The sequence below is a fragment of the Paramormyrops kingsleyae genome, chromosome 13, assembly GCF_048594095.1.
Source record: "Paramormyrops kingsleyae isolate MSU_618 chromosome 13, PKINGS_0.4, whole genome shotgun sequence".
Classification (NCBI taxonomy): domain Eukaryota; kingdom Metazoa; phylum Chordata; class Actinopteri; order Osteoglossiformes; family Mormyridae; genus Paramormyrops; species Paramormyrops kingsleyae.
In genome coordinates, this window is record NC_132809.1 from 18,204,918 (window position 1) to 18,226,441 (window position 21,524).

Here is a 21,524-nt window from a genome sequence, read left to right on the forward strand (position 1 = left end):
AACAATACCGCTCTGTCTGAAAACACCGGGAAAATGATCACAGAAATCAGTATTAAAAATTCACCCCCAGGCTGTGAATAGCAGCCCTCAGCATCGGCAGCGGCGACACAGCGAACGCGGAATACTGGGGAGGCCATCTCAGTGCAGGGCCTGCCCTTCTGCGCCAGGACACTCACCGCACAGCAGCTAAGGCGGTGAAGGGGCAGCAGAGGATTCATCAATGAGTCTTACAGATGCCACCTTAAACACACTCATGCTCTTCGGTCAAAGCAAAATAGTCGTTTTATTAGTTCATGCACCATCCCTGCACAACAGCACCAGAGGCCATTCTGCTGGAAAGACCCAAGAAAGAATGAAGGTTTCCTGATTATTTGAAGAGAAAGGGATACATGACATAACCACAGAAAAAAACAAGGAGAGTATAAATATATAGCTGATATGTGTGTGGGAAAGTGAGGATGTGTGTTACAGGCTCATACAGTAACTACACTGGCACACAACCAAGGTCTAATGAGAATATGGAAACATGCAGTCGACTGGCAGCCGAGTGCTACGGCGGGACCTGCGCAGCAGCTGCCCAGATCCGCACAGCACAGGCTGCGCAGACAAGCAGGCAGCGGCCGCCTTAGTGTTCAGCATGTGGTCCATCTTCCAACATCAGTCAGTGTTTGCTGATCTGTGTACAGATGAGCTCTTTAAGGTACGCCGCCTTACAATATGGTCATATTTCATGAGTAAAGGTATCAAATACATGAAAACATAAATACTGGTGTCTTGCAGCCCCTTCCCCATCATTTAAGCATTTAGGAATACATACTCAGCTCTCCCTCTAGCAAAACCCTCTACCACATCCCCTGCAAGGTCCCCCAAATCCTGTGCCCCCCCCCGCCCCTCCCCACAAGCCAATCTGGGGAAGTTAGCCAGACCGTAACCATTCTGAATGGTGGCGTTTGGACATCCACACTGGTTTGCCGAGTTTGTCTCCCCCTGCTGGTCAGCAAGAGGAAGCGTGTAGAAGGTCAGGAGGCGCTGAGGATGGAGGTGGTTCTGGAGCCCAGGTGCTCCTGCAGGTAGTGCAGCAGGTGCAGCTCGTAGTGCTCCCCGGACTCGGGCAGGCGGATGCTGTGCCTCTCCTGGGGGTACAGCTGCAGGGCGGGGGACAGACACGGCAAATTAAAAGCAGCTCCACAGTTGTGTATATTATTTTTGTGCAGCTGCCGCCCAGGAAGGCAGCCGAGGGCCACCAGTAGTTATTCACACATCCCAGGCGGCATCCCCGAGAAGCATCGCCCCGCGGCGTCCCCGTGAAGCATCGCCCCGCGGCGTCCCCGAGAAGCATCGCCCCGCGTCGTCCCCGAGGAGCATCGCCCCGCGGCGTCCCCGAGAAGCATCGACCTGCGGCGTCCCCGTGAAGCATCGACCTGCGGCGTCCCCGAGCCTGACCTGCAGCTGGTAGGGCTTCCCCGCACGCACCAGCGCGCTGAGCAGCAGGTTGGTGTGGGCGAAGTGCACATTCTCATCCAGCACGCCATGGAGGAGCAGCAGGCGACCGGGTCTGGAATACAGGGTCACCAGGGCAGGGTTAGATACTGCAGCAAGGGCAGCACACCAGGAGGGGGCGCCAGAGGCGCGTCCCAAAGGGCAGGCGTGTGCTGCATTAAGGAGGCCGATCCGGGTGTATTTTTAGCGCGCTCGTGCGAGTTAAAAGGCTTGTGTCTGCATGTGATGCTCACTGGGATGGGAAGCGGTGTGCTTGCAGGGTGACAGAGCTCAGCTGGTAGCTGTCCTGGTTCTGCTCAGGAAGGCCCATGTACCGCTCTGTGTAGCCGGTATCATAGTGTGTCCACATGGTGACTGGAGCGCCCGCTATCGCCACCTGCAGGAGGCACAGCACAGTACCAATTCAGAACCTTAATAAATAGTGTTGGTCCTCCCCGATGAGGATCGGGCCTTTGTCCAGACCTCAGGTTTGCCAGGTTTCATCCCGAGCTGCTTATCAAGAGGTTCTTTGGTTAGTTTCCTCTCCCAGTTTTACATGACATGATTGGATTAGCTGGGACCAGAGCCATTTGAAAACGGTGATATGATTATGCAGCTGGCTGTGGAATTTGAACTCACAACTGATCCCTAAACCATGGTGCTACCCACCACCTTCACAAGCCACAACCTGAAGGTCATCCTGACACATGCCAGTGCTGCAATCCTACACCTGAAGTGCAGTGAGGCAGTGAGGCAGTGAGGCAGTGAGCCCAGCTCGGCCCGGAAGCTGACCTTGAAGAGGTCGGGCCTCTGCAGAAGGCCCATGAGAGACAGGAAGCCCCCGTAGGACCAGCCGTGGATGGCCACCCTGTCCATGTCCATGAAGGAATAGCGCGAGGACAGGTGCTCCAGCGCCTCCACCTGGTCGTCAATCTCCACCTGGCCCTAGTGTGCAGAAACGAGGAACAGGGGTGGACATGGGTGGACAGGGACAGAGAGGGACACATGGACAGAGGGCATGGTGGGGGGGCAGGGAGGTGAAGGGCATACTGTTAGAAAAAAGGGTGCAGCCCTGGTATAGTTTTGTACAGTACAAATAGCATCAATGTCCCCCCAAATACTTTTTTTTTCTCAGAGTGCACACTGAAATCTTGGAGACTGTCCATTCAAGCATCAGGGAACTGCAACTGCTACACCATATGATAAAGCCCTACACCCACGATAACATGGAGGACCCCACTTAGGAATCAGATTAGAGGAGAGACAAAATAGGTACATACACGCACGCACGCACACGCACGCACACACACACACACACGCGCAAACACACAGACACACGCGCGCACACACACAGACACACGCACAGTAACGCCCCTCCCCCTGGTCTGGCTGGCAGCCTCACCATGCGGTTCTGGAGCGCGCTCTCGAAGGCCAGGCCACGGTGGCAGGACCCCCGGTTGTCCACGGTGACCACGCAGTAGCCAAGCGATGCCAGCGTGTGCAGCCGCATGTGCTTCAGGCCCTTATAGCGCCGGTTCACCAGCTGCACCTAGCGGGTGTTGGGCTTCGTGTAACTACACCAATGAGCCAATCAGACGCTCCAGAAATAAGACCGGCAGCCCTGGTGGCCCGTACCTGTGGTCCCCCATAGACGAAGACCACCACTGGGTGGCGCTTCCCTGGCTGCAGCTTGTGGGGACGGTAGAACATTCCGTGCAGCGTTTGTCCAGATCGGCTCTCGAAGTTGAACAACTCGGGTGGGACGTAATCCCAGGGACATGCTAGGAAGGGGAACACACCGGAAACCCGGGAAGGAATGCTTAAGGAACTCCATCGGAAATCCATCCACTGAGAGCCCGTAACTCTACATGTTTTGCTCATAGCCTGGTACTGGGTCTCTCACGAGGGTTTCAAACACACTCCCAGCGTAAGTCCGCCCAGTAGGATGCCAGCAAGGCCGCAGCAGGCAGGGAGGTACCTGGGTACTCCAGGAGAGAGGCCCAGAATTCGCCCTGCAGTCGCTCGAAGTCGCGCTCCTCCAGACTCAGCCTGAAGAGACTGACGCAGGGCGGGTTCTGCTCGCTGCTGAAGCGGCTGATGTACATGTCCATCAGCTGGAAGACAAGGCCTGGGTCAGGGTGACGCTGAGGGGCCGGTGGGCGGCGGGGGGACTGGCCACGGGGAACCCCCAATGGGTGGCTGGGGGAGTGGCTACGGGGAACCCCCAATGGGTGGCGGGGGGAGTGGCCACGGGGAACCCCCAATGGGTGGCTGGGGGAGTGGCTACGGGGAACCCCCAATGGGTGGCTGGGGGAGTGGCCACGGGGAACCCCCAATGGGTGGCTGGGGGAGTGGCTACGGGGAACCCCCAATGGGTGGCTGGGGGAGTGGCCACGGGGAACCCCCAATGGGTGGCTGGGGGAGTGGCTACGGGGAACCCCCAATGGGTGGCTGGGGGAGTGGCTACGGGGAGTCCCAGCGGGCAGCCGGTGTCGTACGGAGGCTAACCTGGCTGAGCCGGCAGGTGTGCGAGTGGCCAGCTTTGGTGATCCTACAAGCCTCGACGGGCCGCAGCCAACTGGTGACATAGAGGTGGTGCTCCAGGGGGCTTTCGCGGGTGCCCTGGAAGAACAGCAGGCCCCTCTCCTCGTCCACGGTGATCTGCACACACCAGGAGGGTGAACACGCCTACAGTGAATTCCACGTACTCACCAGGGGCCCCATGCACTCACCAGGGGCCCCACACAAACCAACTGTGCTTTCTCATTTTGTGGAGGCTCTTAGTCACATAAACCCATCATACTGATGATGATCCTGCACTTCCACTCCTACAGTGCAGATTCAGACGAAGAACATCCACTAGAGGGAGTCACACTTACGTTAGAACCATGTCTCCCCAACACCTCCCAGTCTCCCCAGGTTAGCGCCACCTGCTGTTTCACGGGACACAGGAAGTCACCTGAGGGGGGAGTGGCACACGACACGTGTCTCGGTCTGTATTTCTGAAGCTGGTACTCGGGGACCCCAAGATGGTCCACGTTTTAGGGAGCTGGGGGGGAGTATGAGGGCCCTCGAGGGCAGGCCTGAAAATCCCCGATCTAAGGTGTGACTGCACATCCAGGGAGGTGACCTTACCTGCAGCACCCCCCCCGTCCGTGCTGGTGGGGCCCCAGGAGGCCTGCAGCCGGGATGTCACCCGGTAGAGGTGCCGGAAACCTGTGTGGACCTCAGACGCTACGATGACGCTGATCTCCCCGTCCTCCCTCTGTGGCAGGAAGTGGAGGATATCGTGGGTCTGGGGGGGGGGATAGAGATTAATCACTGCGGCCGTACAGTATCATCACCACACATTTTGCTATGGTGCAGAACTGTACTCATCCAAGAGATGAACCAACAACCTTAACTACTACGCCACCTGCTGGCCACCATTAATACTAGCTGGGATCTCCTGCTAGGGACCCTCTCCCTTTGCTGCCCACAGAGCCCCCTCACATTGATCCAGATGTCAGTGGTCTCCTGGTAGACGATGAAGGGTGTGGCGCTATCTGGTTCTGGTCGGGTGCCGGAGGGGGTCCAGTCCGGGATGAAGAGGGCCGGGGGGAGAAGAACCAGCTGCTGCCGGGTCTGGGGCCGGTTGAGCAGCAGAGCCCAGGCACTGGGGGGGGGCAGGGCAGATGGTAAGGGGAGATGATCAGGGCTGGTGGACGTCACTTCGGCTCCCTGGGCCCGCGGCTACTTACAAGCGCCCGTCTGCCGTCCACCCCGCCCGCGTGATGTACTCTGTGCCGGGAAAGAGCTCCACCATAGGCAGAACCAGCCGCTTATCCAGGACCCTCACAACCTGGACACAAACCATAGCGTTAGCGACGCACCCTAGTGGACAATCAGGAAATGACGGCTTCACTGTGAAACCTAATCCCCAGGGCTGTGGAGAAATGCCAAGTCTCTACAAACCTCTCCCTCAGTGCTGACCGTCACCTCCAGCAACTTGAGCGTGGATTTTGGGTTCCCGGTCCCTAGAAACGAGAACGACACATTCATTGCCTCTCGCGGCACGAGAGAGGGGGTTCTCTGGTTGAATCCCCCCCCCCCCCGCTGCACCGCACCACGTCCCACTGATCGCTCACCGGCCCTGGGGTATCTGAAGGCCTCGGTGAGCCGCGTCTCCAGCAGCGGCGACGTCACGTTGATCACCTCCACGTCGGACTCGTCGTTCTCCTCATAGAGGATCCTCAGCACCCGGGCGCCGACCGAGTCTGTGAGTGGTGAGGGGGGTGCATTATACCAGGGGGGGCATGGACACGGCAGTGGGGCCTCTTGGGTGCAAACGTACGCAGCTCACGCACATCTTTGCGAGTCACGTTCCGCAGCAATTCAACTTAAACAACCTTATCAAGAGTCACAGGCCCAATTCCTGAACATTAGAACCGCCGTTTCTCACGCCAACGAACGTCAAACCCCTTTGACCTCTGAGCAAGACGTACTCCGGTGTATGCAGCCCTAACGTTTGTGCTAATGTGCTGTTAGTGTTAATAACAGCAGCAAATCTAACAGCGTCAGGCCGTAATGTTCCTAATAGAGTGGCGGCTCTGTTCTGAAGTTTTCCAAAGCAGTATGCATTCTATGAAATGATGGATCAATAGACATAGTTTATTGGCTATTTCATGTTTGTCGTTTCCGTTTTAAACAACTGTATACAGCAATGCTGTATACAACCCAGGTACAACATTTAAAAATATACACTACCAGTCAAAAGATTTTGCACACACTGAGATTTTCTACATCTATATGTCACTTAGCGTTTACTAAAAATACACTCACTATTCTTTGCCAACAAATAAATTTATGCTACTTTCACCGTTTGAGTACCTTTACTAGCAGGAAAATGTCATATCTTTGATTCATCAAACCTTCTCTAGCAGTTATAAAATTTGAGACATTCTTTCTACAAGGACATTAAATACTGCTCTGTTTCATGGGATGAAACGGTTAACTAGGGCATGTAAAGTTACAGGACAGCCTAGAATTTGACTCTGCCATCACCACACAACCAGTTAATCGGATGTCAGACATGCACTGGTACATACTCCTTCCATGTTATAAACTTGTTTAATTTTACATATATGTTCATTAATAGTCGCTCACTCGACTCTCTAATGCTTAACAAGAATACCTGTGGTGTGCAAAAGCTTTTGACTGGTAGAGTATGCTTTTATTTGAAATGAATGGTAAGATGCACTATTTTTGGCTGGAGCAGCTTGCCATTCTGTTTGTGTGTTAGTTCGACAAATATAATATGAGAAAATAGTACTGGTGTCATTTTTCATATCTTTTCCAGATAATAATGTCACTCATATCCAATTGCAGTGCTGATTAAAGTGATCAGTTCTTTTGGTATTTGGCTTGCCTTTTATTTTATTACCATTGTAGGATTATTAATTGCTCAAGATTAATCTATCAAAATCAATATTTAAATCAGTGAGCAAAAAATCACATGACATAAACACGGCTATATTATAGGTTTTACGGCTTTGTTGGGGTCACAGTAACTCTGCTGCTGTGAGAATTACTGACTGTCCCACTGCCGTCTCCAAGAGTGACCGGTAAGCAAACACGATGGGCCTTTGGCGAAAACAAAAGTGTGATACGCCAAAGGACGTCAATGCTGGTGGTTCAAGGAGGTCGACGAAACACAGACGGTACTAGTGTTAACCACTACAGCACCAGCTGGCCCATCAATGAAACAAAGGGGAAGATGGAAAGAAAGAGAAAGAGTAACAAAATTCATGTTCACACACATCAAGACACAAGAGGTGAGAGAGGGCAGCAGGGGTGAGGCGGGGGGGGGGGCACCCACTGACCGCACTCTGCCACAGGACACCACCAGTATCCGGTGTAGCGGTCGAACTCCTCCTGCAGCAGGAAGGTGGCCATCCCCGCTGACTTAGGGTCGTCCTTCAGGTTGGATTCACCTGAGCGACAGTAGGGATGTCAGTACATGGCTAGGAAAGGGTGACCTTCCTCAGCCTTCCTTTGGGAGGCGCTATCGGGAGTTAAGGGCTGACAGGTTACCCTGCTCTATAAGGGGCCTGCTGGGGACCGTCACCTTTGTGGGCGAAAGTGAGGCGAGACTCCGCCCCGCTGTCCAGGTTCCCGATCCAGAGGTCACAGCTGTGGACAAAACAGAACCAGGCGGGGTCCACGGGACAAAGCTTGGGATCCATTCGGATGTTGTGGCAAGAGGTGGGCACTGTCTCAGGCTGGAGAGGCTGGTTCTAAAGAGGGGAGAGGATCTGAAGGTTTGAATAACCATTATGATCCAGTACACAAGCTCACATCCATCCAAGCACCTCATTCACCAGCTCAACCCATCAGTTACCCTAAACATTCCCCAATCATGGCGGGATTCAAAAGGGCTGAGGAGCGAGTGGCAGTTCCGGAAGCCTCACCGTGAAGCCTTTGGGGCCGCCATCCTTCAGGGTGTAGAGGGAGCCGCCGGCCTGGAACATGAAGCTGCCGCTGGGGCGGTGAAAGTCGTATGACATGATGCCCTGCGCCCCTATGCGCTTCCTCTCTCGCAGAAGCTCGTCCTCTCGATAGTACTCCCCGAAGTCTTGGCTCTGAGAGCGAGAGGAAGAGGGGAAGAGCGAGAAGAGGTGAAGGAACAAAGGGAAAGAAGGAGCACAGCACTATGAGGGTCCTTCATGTGCTACTGCCCAGGTGGAAAGCGGCCTGGGCTCGGATCTGACAACACGCTGCTGCCTGGCAGGCGGTATGGGTCATGTGACTGCACGCCGTGGGGAAGCCATGCTCACATGGAAGTGCAGCAGCAGGGGTTTCCATGTGAGGTAGAGCAGCGCCTGCTTGTTGATCCTCTTGGGAATCTCAGCGTAAAACAGTGTGTTCTCCCTGCCCTCGCTGGTCATGGCTGCACAGACACACAAGAAGATGGCCGGCATTACCAAGACTTACGAACCACGCTGGAATTCTACTGGCATCTTCTGGATGTTAAAGATAACAATTTATAATATTTTGCAGCAGCCAGTGGCATCCTAAACATCTGACCTGCAGCTTTCTGGGTACAAATCAGTGCCTTTAACCACTATGGTACCTGAGGCCTATCCTTACAGAGCCTGATGTGAAGAGAAATAGGCCACCTTCTCAGCAGGCCAAAGTACAAGCAAAGCAAAGGCTCATCTTACTCAACTACAGTTTTTTTCCATCTTGCTCTTTACTCTAACTGCCTGATATTGAGTTCTGTTAAGTCTGTCTGTAATGCTGCCATTAGCCAATCAACGCATAGGTCATCATAAAATAAACATGCCGTTCCCAGACCTGTGTTATACTGGAAAAGGTACTATTTGAGAGGAAGTGCCTTTAGGATGCTAGCTGGTAATGGATGTGTTTATCCTGTTCCTCACCCAGGAAGTACACGCGATGGGAGTGAAGACCTTCTGGGTCGTTCTTCAGTACGAACTGGAACTCATGAGGCGGCTTGGACACCATGTTGAACTGGCCACGCTGGCTGTCTGTCAGGATATTCCTCAGATCGCTCCAGGTGTGATGCTCCACAAAGAACCTCTCCTGGCTCTCAGGTGCACCAGGGGGCCATCTGTCGTTCACCAGCTGCCCAGCTCCCGCCTCTTCACCTCCCCACTCCACATCCACGGCAGGCGACGACATACCGGCACTAACACAGACACACCAGTCAGAACTTCTACATTTCACTCTGAAACCCTTGAAATATAAAAATATATGTATTGCATGTAAACACCCACCCACCAGGATTAGCATACATAAAACATAAGTCACATAAATTTCTTTATAAATACATACACGTCGACTATAATTACTGATTTTTGGTCTTGAAATGTGTTCAGCTGTTGATCTTCATGGTGTATAGTTAAGATATTCGGGAACAAGTTACAGTATACCTAAGGAGCTTCTAACAATCTGATTATCAATATACAGAAAAGGAAGACACTCAGAATTCTTTACAGCAGACGGGGATTCAGAAACAGACAGATTTATTTCAATAACATTTTAAAGCATATCATGCGCATTTCAACAGGCTGCAGCTCTGTCTGAAACGGTCACACACAGAAAACGGAAAGGGGACCCTGCAGAAATCATTACTTATAACAGACGGCTGTAAATCACCTCGATCGTGTTTACAGAGAGCAGGCAGGCGGACCGCAGCCCGGGTGGACAGCCCGCAGCCTAGCGAAACCTCCACAACGCAGAGTTAGGAGTTTAAAAACAACGCTGCCTTTCGTTTCTTTCTGCGGTGGGGGACCTTAAAGTCGACAGCGTGTTATCTACACTTGTCACCCACTTTTCGACAGGTTAAGCGGCAAAGTTTTAATCTCAGTTGTGCTTCCTGATTCTTAACTTTCCCGTCAGTAGCACTACAGCAGTAACAATGATAAGGACGAGAAAGAGGGACGCCTGGGAAACGCCCCGGAGGGCGCCAGCGAAGGACAGCGCCTCTACCGGCTGGGAGGACCATGACAATCCGGTGATATTTCGGATTTAAATCTTGCAAACCTCAAAATCTGAAGCAGTATGCTGTAAATTTTAAGTTGATATCTGATATTTTTAAAACTGGAGTAGTTTGTTGATATCTTGTACAAACGTTACCCAGTGTATATTATTCTTATTCATCAATGTTATTGCTGTTATTATTGATGTATTTGTCCATGCATCCATGATTGCACATTTCAACGGATCCACATAGAATATCGCAAACTAGTCATATCCTCTTTAAAAGACTCCTGGCTTTACTAAATCCCGGCCCAGCTTCATAAAAAAGCCTATACAACGATTAAATGAGCGGCAGTATGAGAGCTGTCGTCGGCGTCATTATGTCACCGACTTCAGTACCGAGGAGAGCGGCGGATGGGGGCAGCGATCGGGGCGGGGAGGAGGAGGAGGAGGACCAGCAGGAGGAGGAGGACGAGGAGATATCGCGAGGACCGGCGTCGGCACCGAAGCGTTAACAGGGGGACCAGACTCTGATAGGAGGGACGCAGCCTGAAAACACCTTACATTTATCCTCCAAAAACAAATAAATTGTATATTACCACCGATCAGTGCGGCCGATATCGCTCTTTAAAAATCTGCGTTAAATGGGGATTGTCCGTAGCATACAGTTCGGAGACCTTGCTTTGTAGGTTGCATCCTTGGAGAGAGGAGGTAAGAGATTTGTTTTCCATAGCCGACAGTTACCTGGCCGTGCAGTTCAAGGCCGCGATCGTGATATGCAGATGACGGCTTTTTTGCATGGAAGTCTAGGCGGCTGTGAGTGTAATTTGCTATGACACGGTACTGCACAGTCATGTCCATCGCCGAGGCCGTGCTGCGCCCGATGCTGCCGGCCGCCTTGCCGTGTCAGTCTGGGCGTGAGCTTCGTCACATCCCGCTGGATCCCGGTCCGTCCGTCTTTGGTATTGAATGGTTTTTGGTCTGTCATATAGGTGACAGGGTGATATGTGTGCCTCGCTCATGCACAGTTTCCTTTTTCTTTGGGGTCTGAATATATGACAGACACCGCTACAATAAACGAATCCGTCCCAGCCTTAAATGGTTGACTGGAAATTAAGTGTTTCATGATAACGTGACTGATTATTGCGGAGCTAAAAATAATTTGCGTTATGATTAGCTAATACTGCTTTACTGCAACGACCTGAATTGAAATCAGGCTGTCTGAAAATGGATGTGGATGTGTGTGATTTAGGGCAATTTTCATCCTTGTTACATTTATGCAATTGGTTATAGTTGTGGTTTTTTATGCCATTAATTTGTGGCTAGAGGTGAGACGGTGACATGGATCTACGCTGACATAACGTGATGTTTTATACTTCAGGCTCGGGAGAAAGTACGAGAATATTGGATTACAGCAATCAGTGGAATAAGTCCAGATTCCTCCATGGCCGGTATGAAGTTCTGCTTATTTGTTTTCGGAATTGCAATATTGTTCTGGGTTTGGTAAATTCTCGAGGAATTTTAATGTGTTACTAACTAGTTTTCTGAATCTTTGTTATTTAAACACATAAGAATTATACTGGGCTGTCCCCAGTGATAAAGTCCAAGAGACTAGTTATCCTTTAAACAAGTTAATGGCAACTCCCTTCTCTATCTCACTTACTGCAGGTGTATTTGAATAACCTAAGTCACAAATCTAAGAAGCCCTTGCTTGTAAATTAAGTTGAAGGTTTGGATTGTTTTGTGTGGAGGGTGCCCCGGGTTTCCTGCTCGATGACGCTGTGACATGTCGGCCCTGTCTGCTGCAGAAAACAACTTTCCCCCCTTGCCTCGCTTCATTCCTTTGAAGCCATGCTTCTATCAGGACTTCAATGAAATCCCAGACCAGCATCGCACCATGTGCAAGAGGCTGTACTACCTCTGGATCCGTGAGTATTGTCCGTGAGTCACGTGCGAACACACGTCCTCCACATAGCTTCTGGAGGCCTGGGGATGGGCGCAGCCCTGTCAGCTCGCTCGGGTCCCGTCTGAAGTGCCGTCATACCTGAAGGACTCCACACCTTGGGGCAATGTTTAGGCTGTAAATATGGTGTCATGTTCTTAAAGGGACACGTCCTCTGTTCGGGTCACATGAGATGTTCAGCTTGAATGTGTCCTGAGGATCATCTGTGGTAATGAGCTCCCTGTGTTTTTTGCAGATCTCCTCTAAGATAAGCGTTAAGAAGGTACCCGGTATTTCTGCCCCCGCTTTGCGTGAGGCTGTTCTCTCCTCCCCGCTCTCAGACGCGGCGTGTGCATAGCACCTCTGCCTGCTACCCTGGCAGTTTCCCTTCCTCTGTCTGTTCTGCCGTAAACTGCCTGCGTGTTTGTTTGTTTTTTTGCTCTCTCCTTCCAGGCTGAGCAAACATTAACATTGCGAATGCCGTGTCGAGCTCATTTTACTAACTAGTTTCCCTGGCTTTCCCGCAGTATTTTTGATTCTCCACCCTTCGCCGAGCCAGCGGCGTCCATCAGCACGCTGCCACGCGGCCCTGTAGTATCATGGCACATCTGTCAGCCTGCAGCCTGAAACACGCCCCAGTCATGCACACGTAGCATTAGCTGAGCATAGATATTGGGTTTCTGCGGGAGACCCGAACGCCGGATCTTCTGTTCATTCTCAGTCCTGTTGTCTACAGAAAGCGATCAGATTTTCACTGCCGCATCACTGCAGAGCTCTCCGCCTGTTACAGGAACTTTCTCAGTTCCCTACGACCATTTAAGTGACGTATCGAAACAAACTGCAGTCGGGCCCGTCGGACTGGTAGCTGGGCGGCTGGTCCAGCCTCCAAAAGGACAGAGTGAATGAGAAGGGAAGGTGTCACTGGCAGAGTACGTTGGGAGCAGTGCCAGACAATTCGCACTTCGGCACCGAGCTCTTCTGTCCCTGCTGGCTAACCGCGCCCCCGTTAGGAAGATGCCTTCTGTCGTTTTTCCGCCCTGTGTGCGTGGTCCGCCGTGAAGAAGCCTGTCTCTCCTCTGGTTTTCCAGTGAACAGCGCCACGTTGGCAGTGAATCTGATTGGCTGCCTGGCGTGGATGTGCGGCGGAGGCGGGGCTACTAACTTTGGCATGGCCATCCTCTGGCTCATCCTGTTCACGCCCTGCTCTTACGTCTGTTGGTTTCGGCCTATCTACAAAGCCTTCAAGTGAGTGGGCTGCCGCCGTGCTGATTAAACAGCAGAGTGGTTTGTAATGGTGTAACGGGACACAATATTCACGGTTCGACAGAAACCACGGTTTTGGGTTCACGGTTTGGCTCAGTTTCAGTACAGCAGGGAAAACAGAATTTATTCTGCAAACTCAAAATTAGGAACAGCCTTAAACCAAAGGCAATGTCTCTGTGTATGAATAACAAAACCATAGCGATGGCTATTTATACATTGTAAAAAATAAATATGTAATGTAAATAAAAATTCAAAAATAAGACTGCATCGTAAATCATAGTGAACTAAATCCTATGTTCTCTACTACCAAGTATGGTTGCATATCTGCAGCTATGAACACCCCAATAGCCGTAGTTAATTTTTTTTACCCCAGTCTCCATTTCCTGGCAAAAGCCCCTTAGATGCCACAGACAGACTAACTTGCAGAGGCTGCTTCTTGCTTCTGCCTTGCACAGGTCACACACTTGAAGATCATCTCAAACAAGTTAGTAAGCTGCACGTGCTTCCAGAAACATATCAGAGTTGAGTATAATGGAGCCAACAGTCTTGGTCTCATCAGTAAGTCTATCTCCAGTGTTGGTGTCACTGGAAAACCAAAATACTCCCAAACTGTCAATTATGACTGTTACCTGCATTAGCTGTGAGCCTGTCACACCCACAATAAGCAAAATGTTTCCGGTGGTGAACATCTACTTGTGAATTTAAGTTCCACCTGTATCAATGAATGTATTCGTTGGTTTCATAGTCTGCAGAGAGCCGAATGGTACATGACGAATACGTGTCCCGTTATGACCCTGCAGGTTAGATGCAGGTTAAACACAAAGCCAACAGCCGGCCCTAACAATCTGCTGTAGTTTCCTGCTTGGTTCTGCTCTTAGCTCCTCTTCCTTGCCCCTCGTCTCCTGACAGGACGGACAGCTCCTTCAACTTCATGGCGTTCTTCTTCGTCTTCATGGCCCAGGTGGTCATCAGCATCATCCAGACTGTGGGAATCCCAGGCTGGGGGGTGTGGTGAGGCTTCCTTCTCTTCCTATTGCACGTCTGTCTGCCTGCTTACTGGTCGCCAAGCTCTTGTTATGCAGAGCGGTGTTTGTAATGTCAGCCTGAGGTGCACCAGGCTCGGCCAAAGAGCACGCGTGGCACTTTACCTGTACCTGTAGTATTTCATCCCGGAGCGAACAAGATGGGTCCTGAACCGGCTCCCTCATGTATCTGGCTCTCGCTGCCTGACTCACTGGCTCCCCTTCCTCTGCCGCAGCGGCTGGCTCGCCACCATCACCTTCTTCAGCACCAACATCGGCTCGGCCGTGGTCATGCTGATCCCCACCATCATGTTCACGGCGGTGGCCGTGCTCTCCTTCATCGCCCTGACCAGGGTAGGGGCTGCGCCACACTGCGCTCACACTACCTCCCACCGCCTCATGCCAGCACGTTCTGCCCCCCCGGCCTGCTTATCCGCTTTAGCTTCCTGTTGGCTAAGAGTACAGGGCAGCTGGAATGAAATAATAGCAAAGAATGTAGGAAGTGAGCAGGTGAAGGTGCAGATACATGTGGCCAATCCAGAGGAAGTGAGCAGGTGAAGGTGCAGATACACGTGGCCAATCCCGAGGAAGTGAGCAGGTGAAGGTGCAGATACACGTGGCCAATCCCGAGGAAGTGAGCAGGTGAAGGTGCAGATACACGTGGCCAATCCCGAGGAAGTGAGCAGGTGAAGGTGCAGATACATGTGGCCAATCCCGAGGAAGTGAGCAGGTGAAGGTGCAGATACACGTGGCCAATCCCGAGGAAGTGAGCAGGTGAAGGTGCAGATACATGTGGCCAATCCAGAGGAAGTGAGCAGGTGAAGGTGCAGATACATGTGGCCAATCCCGAGGAAGTGAGCAGGTGAAGGTGCAGATACATGTGGCCAATCCCGAGGAAGTGAGCAGGTGAAGGTGCAGATACATGTGGCCAATCCCGAGGAAGTGAGCAGGTGAAGGTGCAGATACATGTGGCCAATCCCGAGGAAGTGAGCAGGTGAAGGTGCAGATACATGTGGCCAATCCCGAGGAAGTGAGCAGGTGAAGGTGCAGATACATGTGGCCAATCCCGAGGAAGTGAGCAGGTGAAGGTGCAGATACATGTGGCCAATCCCGAGGAAGTGAGCAGGTGAAGGTGCAGATACATGTGGCCAATCCCGAGGAAGTGAGCAGGTGAAGGTGCAGATACATGTGGCCAATCCAGAGGAAGTGAGCAGGTGAAGATGCAGATACTTGTGGCCAATCCCGAATGCTCGCTTGCTGCTGACTCTCCTCCTGCATGCCAAGCTTGTAGGTAACTAGGTCCGCTTATTGGACTGGTTGTGGGGGTTGGATCCTGGGTTTGGCCCCCACAAATCTGATTGTCTTCTATCGCCCCCCCCCCCGAACCCCCCTCGCTGACACAGGTGCACAACTACTACCGGGGCACAGGCGGCAGCATGAGCAAAGCGCAGCAGGAATGGGCTACCGGAGCCTGGAAGAACCCCCATGTGCAGCAGGCGGCGCAACAGGCGGCTATGGGGGCTGCGCAGGGGGCCATGCACCAGCAGGCCCCGGAGTACTGAGGCGCTGGGGGGGGGGGTTGGGGGCGGGACTCGGGGGTCAGCTCTGCTGCGAGGTCCCACAAAAAGGAGTGTTTCTGATATTTTTTAACACCCCCTTTAAATGTGTGCTTCCTATGCTTATTTTTAGCCCCGTTGCTGAATTTACCACTGAAATTGTACCGAACTGCTCTCACGGGGTGTTTCCGGTTCGGGGGGGGGGGGGGCACTCTCCCGTGGCCCCTGCTTCCTTAGCTTGCTCTGATGGGGCCCCGAGAAGTGGGTCTGTGGTCCCGGCAGACTCTTGTTGCTTCTCAGAAGTTAGGCACACGGTTCACAAGATGCTGCTACATAATTTTGATCCGTATACTTTGAGGCACATATAAAGCAGACCCTACAGATAGTGTATCATTGTTACAGGTAGACACAGTGCATCATTATTAAGGTGTGAATTTACTACTGAACACTATAATAATCTATTAGAATATAGATTATACATGTATAATCTAACAACTCAAAGTCTAATTCTTACTATAAGACCACAGTGGTCAGTTTCACTGTGTTTTTCTTTATTACACTGTAGATGGCAGCATTGTACACATTTCCCCAATTGCACTCCATTTTTAAAAACTTAACTAGCATTGTGGAGTATTAGAAGGGACTGATGTTGATGAATAAGGAAAAGCAATAACAACTCTTGTGCACAACTGAGGTAAATCACCTCGCATTTTAATCTTCCTGCCATTTAGTAGAGAGTTTCTGTGAGATTAGGTTATAACTGCCAATCAGGCGTGCGGGTAGACTTACCAGTCTGTCATTAGACCTTTATTAGTAGTGACTGGAATTATTTTTGTTCAGTTTAAATTTACATCCCCTCTGGAATTCTTTAGGCTGCAGCAGTAATACTACTTTGGTGACTTTTAAAAAATATCAGGAACCAAAACTTTTTGTATCTCTGTATTTTCCTGAAATACACGCAGTCTAAAATAGCTGCAGTTTGGAGCTCTGTATATGTATATGTATGTGTGTGTGTGTGTGTTTGTGTGAAAACAGCACAATGAGTTTATTCCTGCCTTTCGAAAAGAAAATGTAAAGTTTCACTTTGCGTTTGTTGTTGTAAAATGGACTGAACATTTACCTCATTTCCTTTTATTTGTCTGTATTTTGGGGGAATTTACTGCCTTAAGGATGTAGCTGTGATAGTGATGCTAGCTGAATTCGTTCTACTTGCTCCACACTCCTATAAGTATGTGTATTTTGTGATAGGTAGATGTAAGAAGCTTTGCTTGCAGACGTAGACGTGGTTGGGTTGGAGGCTAACCAGTTGGCTGTTCCTCTGGGTAAATATGTCGCCTTGTAGTGCTTATACTGATAACTGACTGTGTCTCCATCCTTTCCATCCCGTGATGAACAGTACTTCAGTGCTATTGCAATGTTTTACATGAAATCCCAAAGCGTGCCTGGAAGACTTGGTGGTGTTTTGTTGGTTAAATCATGGATAAACAGGGTTTCTGCCTTAGGTCAGATTCCAGGCATCCTCAGGCTGTAGCACGGCGAATATAAACTGCTCAAAGTGGCAGGAGAACAACCCAAAAGCGTATCTACCTTACAGGAGTGTAAAAGCTGCCCCTGCTGGTAGCAGGCTTTCCCTGAGCACTGATAAATGAGACATTCCAGGGAGGGAGGAGCGAGCTGCGATCCACACAGAGCTAATCAGGCTAACTTAGCGCAGCACACGGAGTTGGCTGGTATCCCTTTTCTCATCTCCACCCCTCACAGCAAAGTTTTACAAAGCAAAACAGTATCTGTAGTTTTTTTTTAGCATTTGTTGAAGAAAGTAAAAGTGAAAACATTCCATGAGCATAGTACTTTCATGAGAAGATTAATGTTACACATTTGTAAAATTCTGTACAAAAAAAAATCCCTCAGGAGATCTTCAGCTCAGCTTAGCTCATCACTGACCTGCTTGTTTCTGACACTATTAGTCTCTGTCAGAACCAACAAGGGTTCTGATAGTGGATAGAACACAAAGAGCACATGTGGCATTCTCTGGGACTAAGATCTGAGCAGAAAGAAGGGCAGAGAGAGCAGGGTGAAGGACTCAAGGGCAGAGGGAGCATGGTTAAGGGCTCAAGGGCAGAGGGAGCAGGGTGAAGGGCTCAAGGGCAGAGGGAGCAGGGTGAAGGGTTCAAGGGCAGAGGGAGCAGGGTGAAGGGCTCAAGGGCAGAGGGAGCAGGGTGAAGGGCAGTAGGGAGGAGGGAGCAGGGTGAAGGGCTCAAGGGCAGAGGGAACAGGGTGAAGGGCAGAGGGAGCATGGTTAAGGGCTCAAGGGCAGAGGGAGCAGGGTGAAGGGCTCAAGGGCAGAGGGAGCAGGGTGAAGGGCTCAAGGGCAGAGGGAGCAGGGTGAAGGGCAGTAGGGAGGAGGGAGCAGGGTGAAGGGCTCAAAGGCAGAGGGAACAGGGTGAAGGGCTCAAGGGCAGAGGGAGCATGGTTAAGGGCTCAAGGGCAGAGGGAGCAGGGTGAAGGGCTCAAGGGCAGAGGGAGCAGGGTGAAGGGCAGTAGGGAGGAGGGAGCAGGGTGAAGGGCAGTAGGGAGGAGGGAGCAGGGTGAAGTGCTCAAGGGCAGAGGGAACAGGGTGAAGGGCAGAGGGAGCATGGTTAAGGGCTCAAGGGCAGAGAGAGCAGGGTGAAGGGCTCAAGGGCAGAGGGAGCAGGGTGAAGGGCAGTAGGGAGGAGGGAGCAGGGTTAAGGGCTCAAGGGCAGAGGGAGCAGGGTGAAGGGCTCAAGGGCAGAGGGAGCAGGGTGAAGGGCTCAAGGGCAGAGGGAGCAGGGTGAAGGGCAGTAGGGAGCAGGGTGAAGGGCTCAAGGGCAGAGGGAGCAGGGTTAAGGGCTCAAGGGCAGAGGGAGCAGGTTAGGCATATATCAAGTTCCAAAGTCCAACACTTCCAAAGTCCTGACTATAGGCAGTTGAGTGCAGAACAGGGCTAGGAAGGGGCTGGTTCTTTTGCAGTAGTAAATGTCTGTCATCTATTACCTGAGGAGTGCTTTTGAACCTGGATACTCCTGTTTAAGGTTAAACTTGTACAGTTTAAACGTATATGTTGTACAGAATGTGGTAAAATTAGTGCCAGGAGCTTCATGGATTGTGAGTTGCAGGTGCAGTGATATCATGATTATTTCTTTGTGCTCTCAGTTAAGCTGTACAGAGCTCTCTATATATGACGTTAAGTGTTTTTATTCAATGGAAATGTGACTTTGTGAAACTGCTGTTTTTGTGTTTGTTCTGCGGGTGTGGACATCGGCATTGGCGTCTCGCTGGGCGTGACACGCAGACCTGCCAGTCTCTGTTATCGGGGCAGCACAGTGGTTCATGTTCTCTGCCAGTGGGGAAGTGAAAAGACCTAAGTAAAAGGGGATGACTAGGAAGGGTAGGGAGGGGCTGTCCCTGGTGGACTGCCGAGAAGGCAGGGTGCTACGTTGACGAGGTCCTCCAAACGAACAGGGATGCCTCGATAGACAGTATGGCTACTGGCCCTGCTTGGGGAGAGAATGAGAAAAATTTGAGAATGTTCCTTTGAAACCCCTAGCCATACAGAATACTAGCTCCCCTGTAAAGCCCAGAGAAACCTTACGAGCTGCGTGGACAAAATCAGAAGTGTCCAGCAAAGAGCTGTCGACACTTCAGCTCCGTTTCATGTCTTATCTAAACCCTGTGTTGTGTAGAGATGGAGGGGTTATAGCGCCTCCCGCAGGGCGGCACGCCTCTGCCACTGACGGTTTTCTGTGTAACAGCGATGCCACACGAATAGAGGCACTATAGTGTATGCTGACACCTCACTGTTGTAGCTCTCCCTATTCCTGTGAATTAAAGGACTTCTGAAGTCAGGTAGATCTCTCGTTGACTAAAACTCCTTGGTGTGTGTGTGTATATGTGCCAATTACCTTTCATGCTGTGCTCTTTCATTCATCCAGCTGTAATATCGCCCAAAAGGGATCTCTGTTTTATGAGTATTTATTCATTTTCCCCCCTTTTTTGTATTTTCATTTTGGGGAAATAATTAAACAGATGTTGCCTCTTGTCTCAATGAGTTTTTCTTGCCCAAATGCTTGATGTATGCTAGTTAGCACACTGACAGGATTCAGGCTGCAAATAATAATTATACGTAAATGGTGTTAGCCTGCCGCAATCTAATCCCTAACCCTCCCATACCCCCCAACCTATACAATCTCTAGCCCTACACAATCTCCCCACTTCTCCAAAATATCTTCATTAATAGCCCAACTTCATGTGACTTTATGCACTCAGTGCAATCAACTTCACCAGAACTCTGTCAGTAGCTGTTCTTTCACGTGCCACCGCTAAGTAACACTGCTTATGTTTTGGTGTGATTTGTCTCAAATTGGAAATAGGCCCCAGATCCTCATGTATACAATGTTCCTGGGAAATTTGAGGAAGATTTTTCAAGTACTTTGAGAGTTACTTTGTTCGCAAGATCTCCAGCCACATTTTCCTTCCTAATGCTGCTGCTTCAAGATTGATGCGATCTGTCTTAAAATCAGGTGTAGAGCTTCATCCATATAATGTTTTTGTGAAGTGGTAATCAGATCCATCAATCACTTTTTGAGTTATCGTGGTCATAAGGTCAAGTGCAATTGGGTTTCACTTTGCTGCCACCAGGGGTTTTAGAAGGCATATGACATTGGGCGGTGGCGATGGGGGGTGCGATATATATTGTGACATCACAATGGGCAAACATGCGATAATTACATTGTGAAAGGAAGCAATATAAGAAAGATTTTAAAAAAATATTTGAATAATAATGATGCCATTATACAAAAATAAATTATCCATATGGTAAAATGAGTGTGTCTGATATAGGCGTATCAGGTGTATAATGATAGTTAGGTGTATGTTTCACCCTCCTGCTCTGCATGTACAGAGAGTTGACCTCAGTAATTCGCAGATTCATAATAAAAGATAAGGAACGTGCTCCTAATTAATTAAAAAAAAAAATTTCGCTACCACGAAATGGGGCTACTTTATGTTTGGTGCAATTTATCGCAGGTCCAGATATTCACCATTCCAATGGGTCTTCAAAATCTGAGAAAGACCCACCCAATAATAATAATCATAATGCTATTATTATTATTATTATTAGTAGTAGTACGACTAGTAGTATAAACAGCAACAATAATAATATTGATAATATTATCCCTCTTCTAGCTGCTTCATGCTGAGTCACGTGGCTGGAATCCGCAGTAATATTACCAAAACACCTTCTAAGCACTAGTCCCAGGCAAGGCCACAGGGAGGCAGCATAGAGCACACTCACACTCACCTACTGTGGGAATTATACCTGACATGCAAACAAAATACAATGGTGTAGCTAACAGTAAGTATTACTATGGAATTGTTGTGCACTCAGGCATTGATCGCTAAGCTGAGTTGGATTGTACCCTGTAGCTCATCAGCAGCTGGTCAAAGGCATTTCTGGTCATGATGCTTACGGGAAGCTGCCAGAAAGACCGCTGCTGGCATCTGGCCACCTTTATGGATGCTGATCCAGTGGGAGAGAGAGAAACGCCCCACAGAGCTGGACCTGAGCATTACACTGTGAAGAAAAGCCCCCACCCACTAATTCTTATGAGTGAACAGAGCTCGATTCAGTGAGCAGAATGACAGAGTTTGCATACCTGCCAGTAGGAGGCGGTGTTGCATAAGGCTGTGCGCTCCGCTCTGCCTGCATGGCACTGCAGTGTTGTTATAATGCAATTTACAGTCTCAATTTCCCCAGAG

At 50.4% G+C, this 21,524-nt stretch overlaps 2 protein-coding genes across 4 annotated transcripts; one reads left to right on the forward strand and one right to left on the reverse strand.

Moving 5' to 3' along the window:
* Nucleotides 1–264: 264 nt before the first annotated feature.
* Nucleotides 265–10,882, reverse strand: LOC111846741 (dipeptidyl peptidase 8-like). 3 transcript variants are annotated; one of them, XM_023817263.2, is made up of 21 exons: nt 9,640–9,923; nt 9,333–9,432; nt 8,901–9,169; nt 8,295–8,407; nt 7,929–8,099; nt 7,586–7,754; nt 7,341–7,451; nt 5,607–5,735; nt 5,434–5,495; nt 5,220–5,320; nt 4,972–5,134; nt 4,615–4,774; nt 4,359–4,438; nt 3,988–4,140; nt 3,458–3,593; nt 3,115–3,260; nt 2,882–3,028; nt 2,272–2,424; nt 1,734–1,876; nt 1,444–1,555; nt 265–1,145 (listed from the first exon to the last, which is right to left on the reverse strand). In XM_023817263.2, exons 3-21 carry the CDS (start codon nt 9,160–9,162, stop codon nt 1,020–1,022), a joined length of 2,637 nt encoding a protein of 878 aa, XP_023673031.1. In that variant the 5' UTR covers nt 9,163–9,169; nt 9,333–9,432; nt 9,640–9,923; the 3' UTR covers nt 265–1,019. The 3 variants fall into 3 exon arrangements, with proteins under 3 accessions (XP_023673031.1, XP_023673029.1, XP_023673030.1); XM_023817261.2 differs by lacking the exons at nt 9,333–9,432; nt 9,640–9,923 and adding an exon at nt 10,708–10,882; XM_023817262.2 differs by lacking the exon at nt 9,333–9,432.
* On the forward strand, nt 10,414–19,806 carry scamp5a (secretory carrier membrane protein 5a). The gene is made up of 7 exons (XM_023817264.2): nt 10,414–10,674; nt 11,345–11,414; nt 11,772–11,891; nt 12,994–13,150; nt 14,078–14,179; nt 14,427–14,544; nt 15,594–19,806. Exons 2-7 carry the CDS (start codon nt 11,408–11,410, stop codon nt 15,750–15,752), a joined length of 663 nt encoding a protein of 220 aa, XP_023673032.1. The 5' UTR covers nt 10,414–10,674; nt 11,345–11,407; the 3' UTR covers nt 15,753–19,806.
* The last annotated feature ends 1,718 nt before the right edge of the window (nt 19,807–21,524 follow it).

Bases quoted from the DNA above. Each gene is read 5' to 3' on its own strand.
- LOC111846741 (XM_023817261.2), bottom strand. From the start codon at position 10,763: ATGCAAAAAAGCCGTCATCTGCATATCACGATCGCGGCCTTGAACTGC. The intron at 4,439-4,614 runs GTAAGGTCACCT...CTCCCCCCTCAG, and splicing joins GGACGGGGGGGGTGCTGCAG to GTGACTTCCTGTGTCCCGTG. The intron at 1,146-1,443 runs GTCAGGCTCGGG...CCCGCCCTGCAG, and splicing joins GGAAGCCCTACCAGCTGCAG to CTGTACCCCCAGGAGAGGCA.
- scamp5a (XM_023817264.2), top strand. The intron at 11,892-12,993 runs GTGAGTATTGTC...CTGGTTTTCCAG, and splicing joins GCTGTACTACCTCTGGATCC to TGAACAGCGCCACGTTGGCA. The intron at 13,151-14,077 runs GTGAGTGGGCTG...GTCTCCTGACAG, and splicing joins CCTATCTACAAAGCCTTCAA to GACGGACAGCTCCTTCAACT.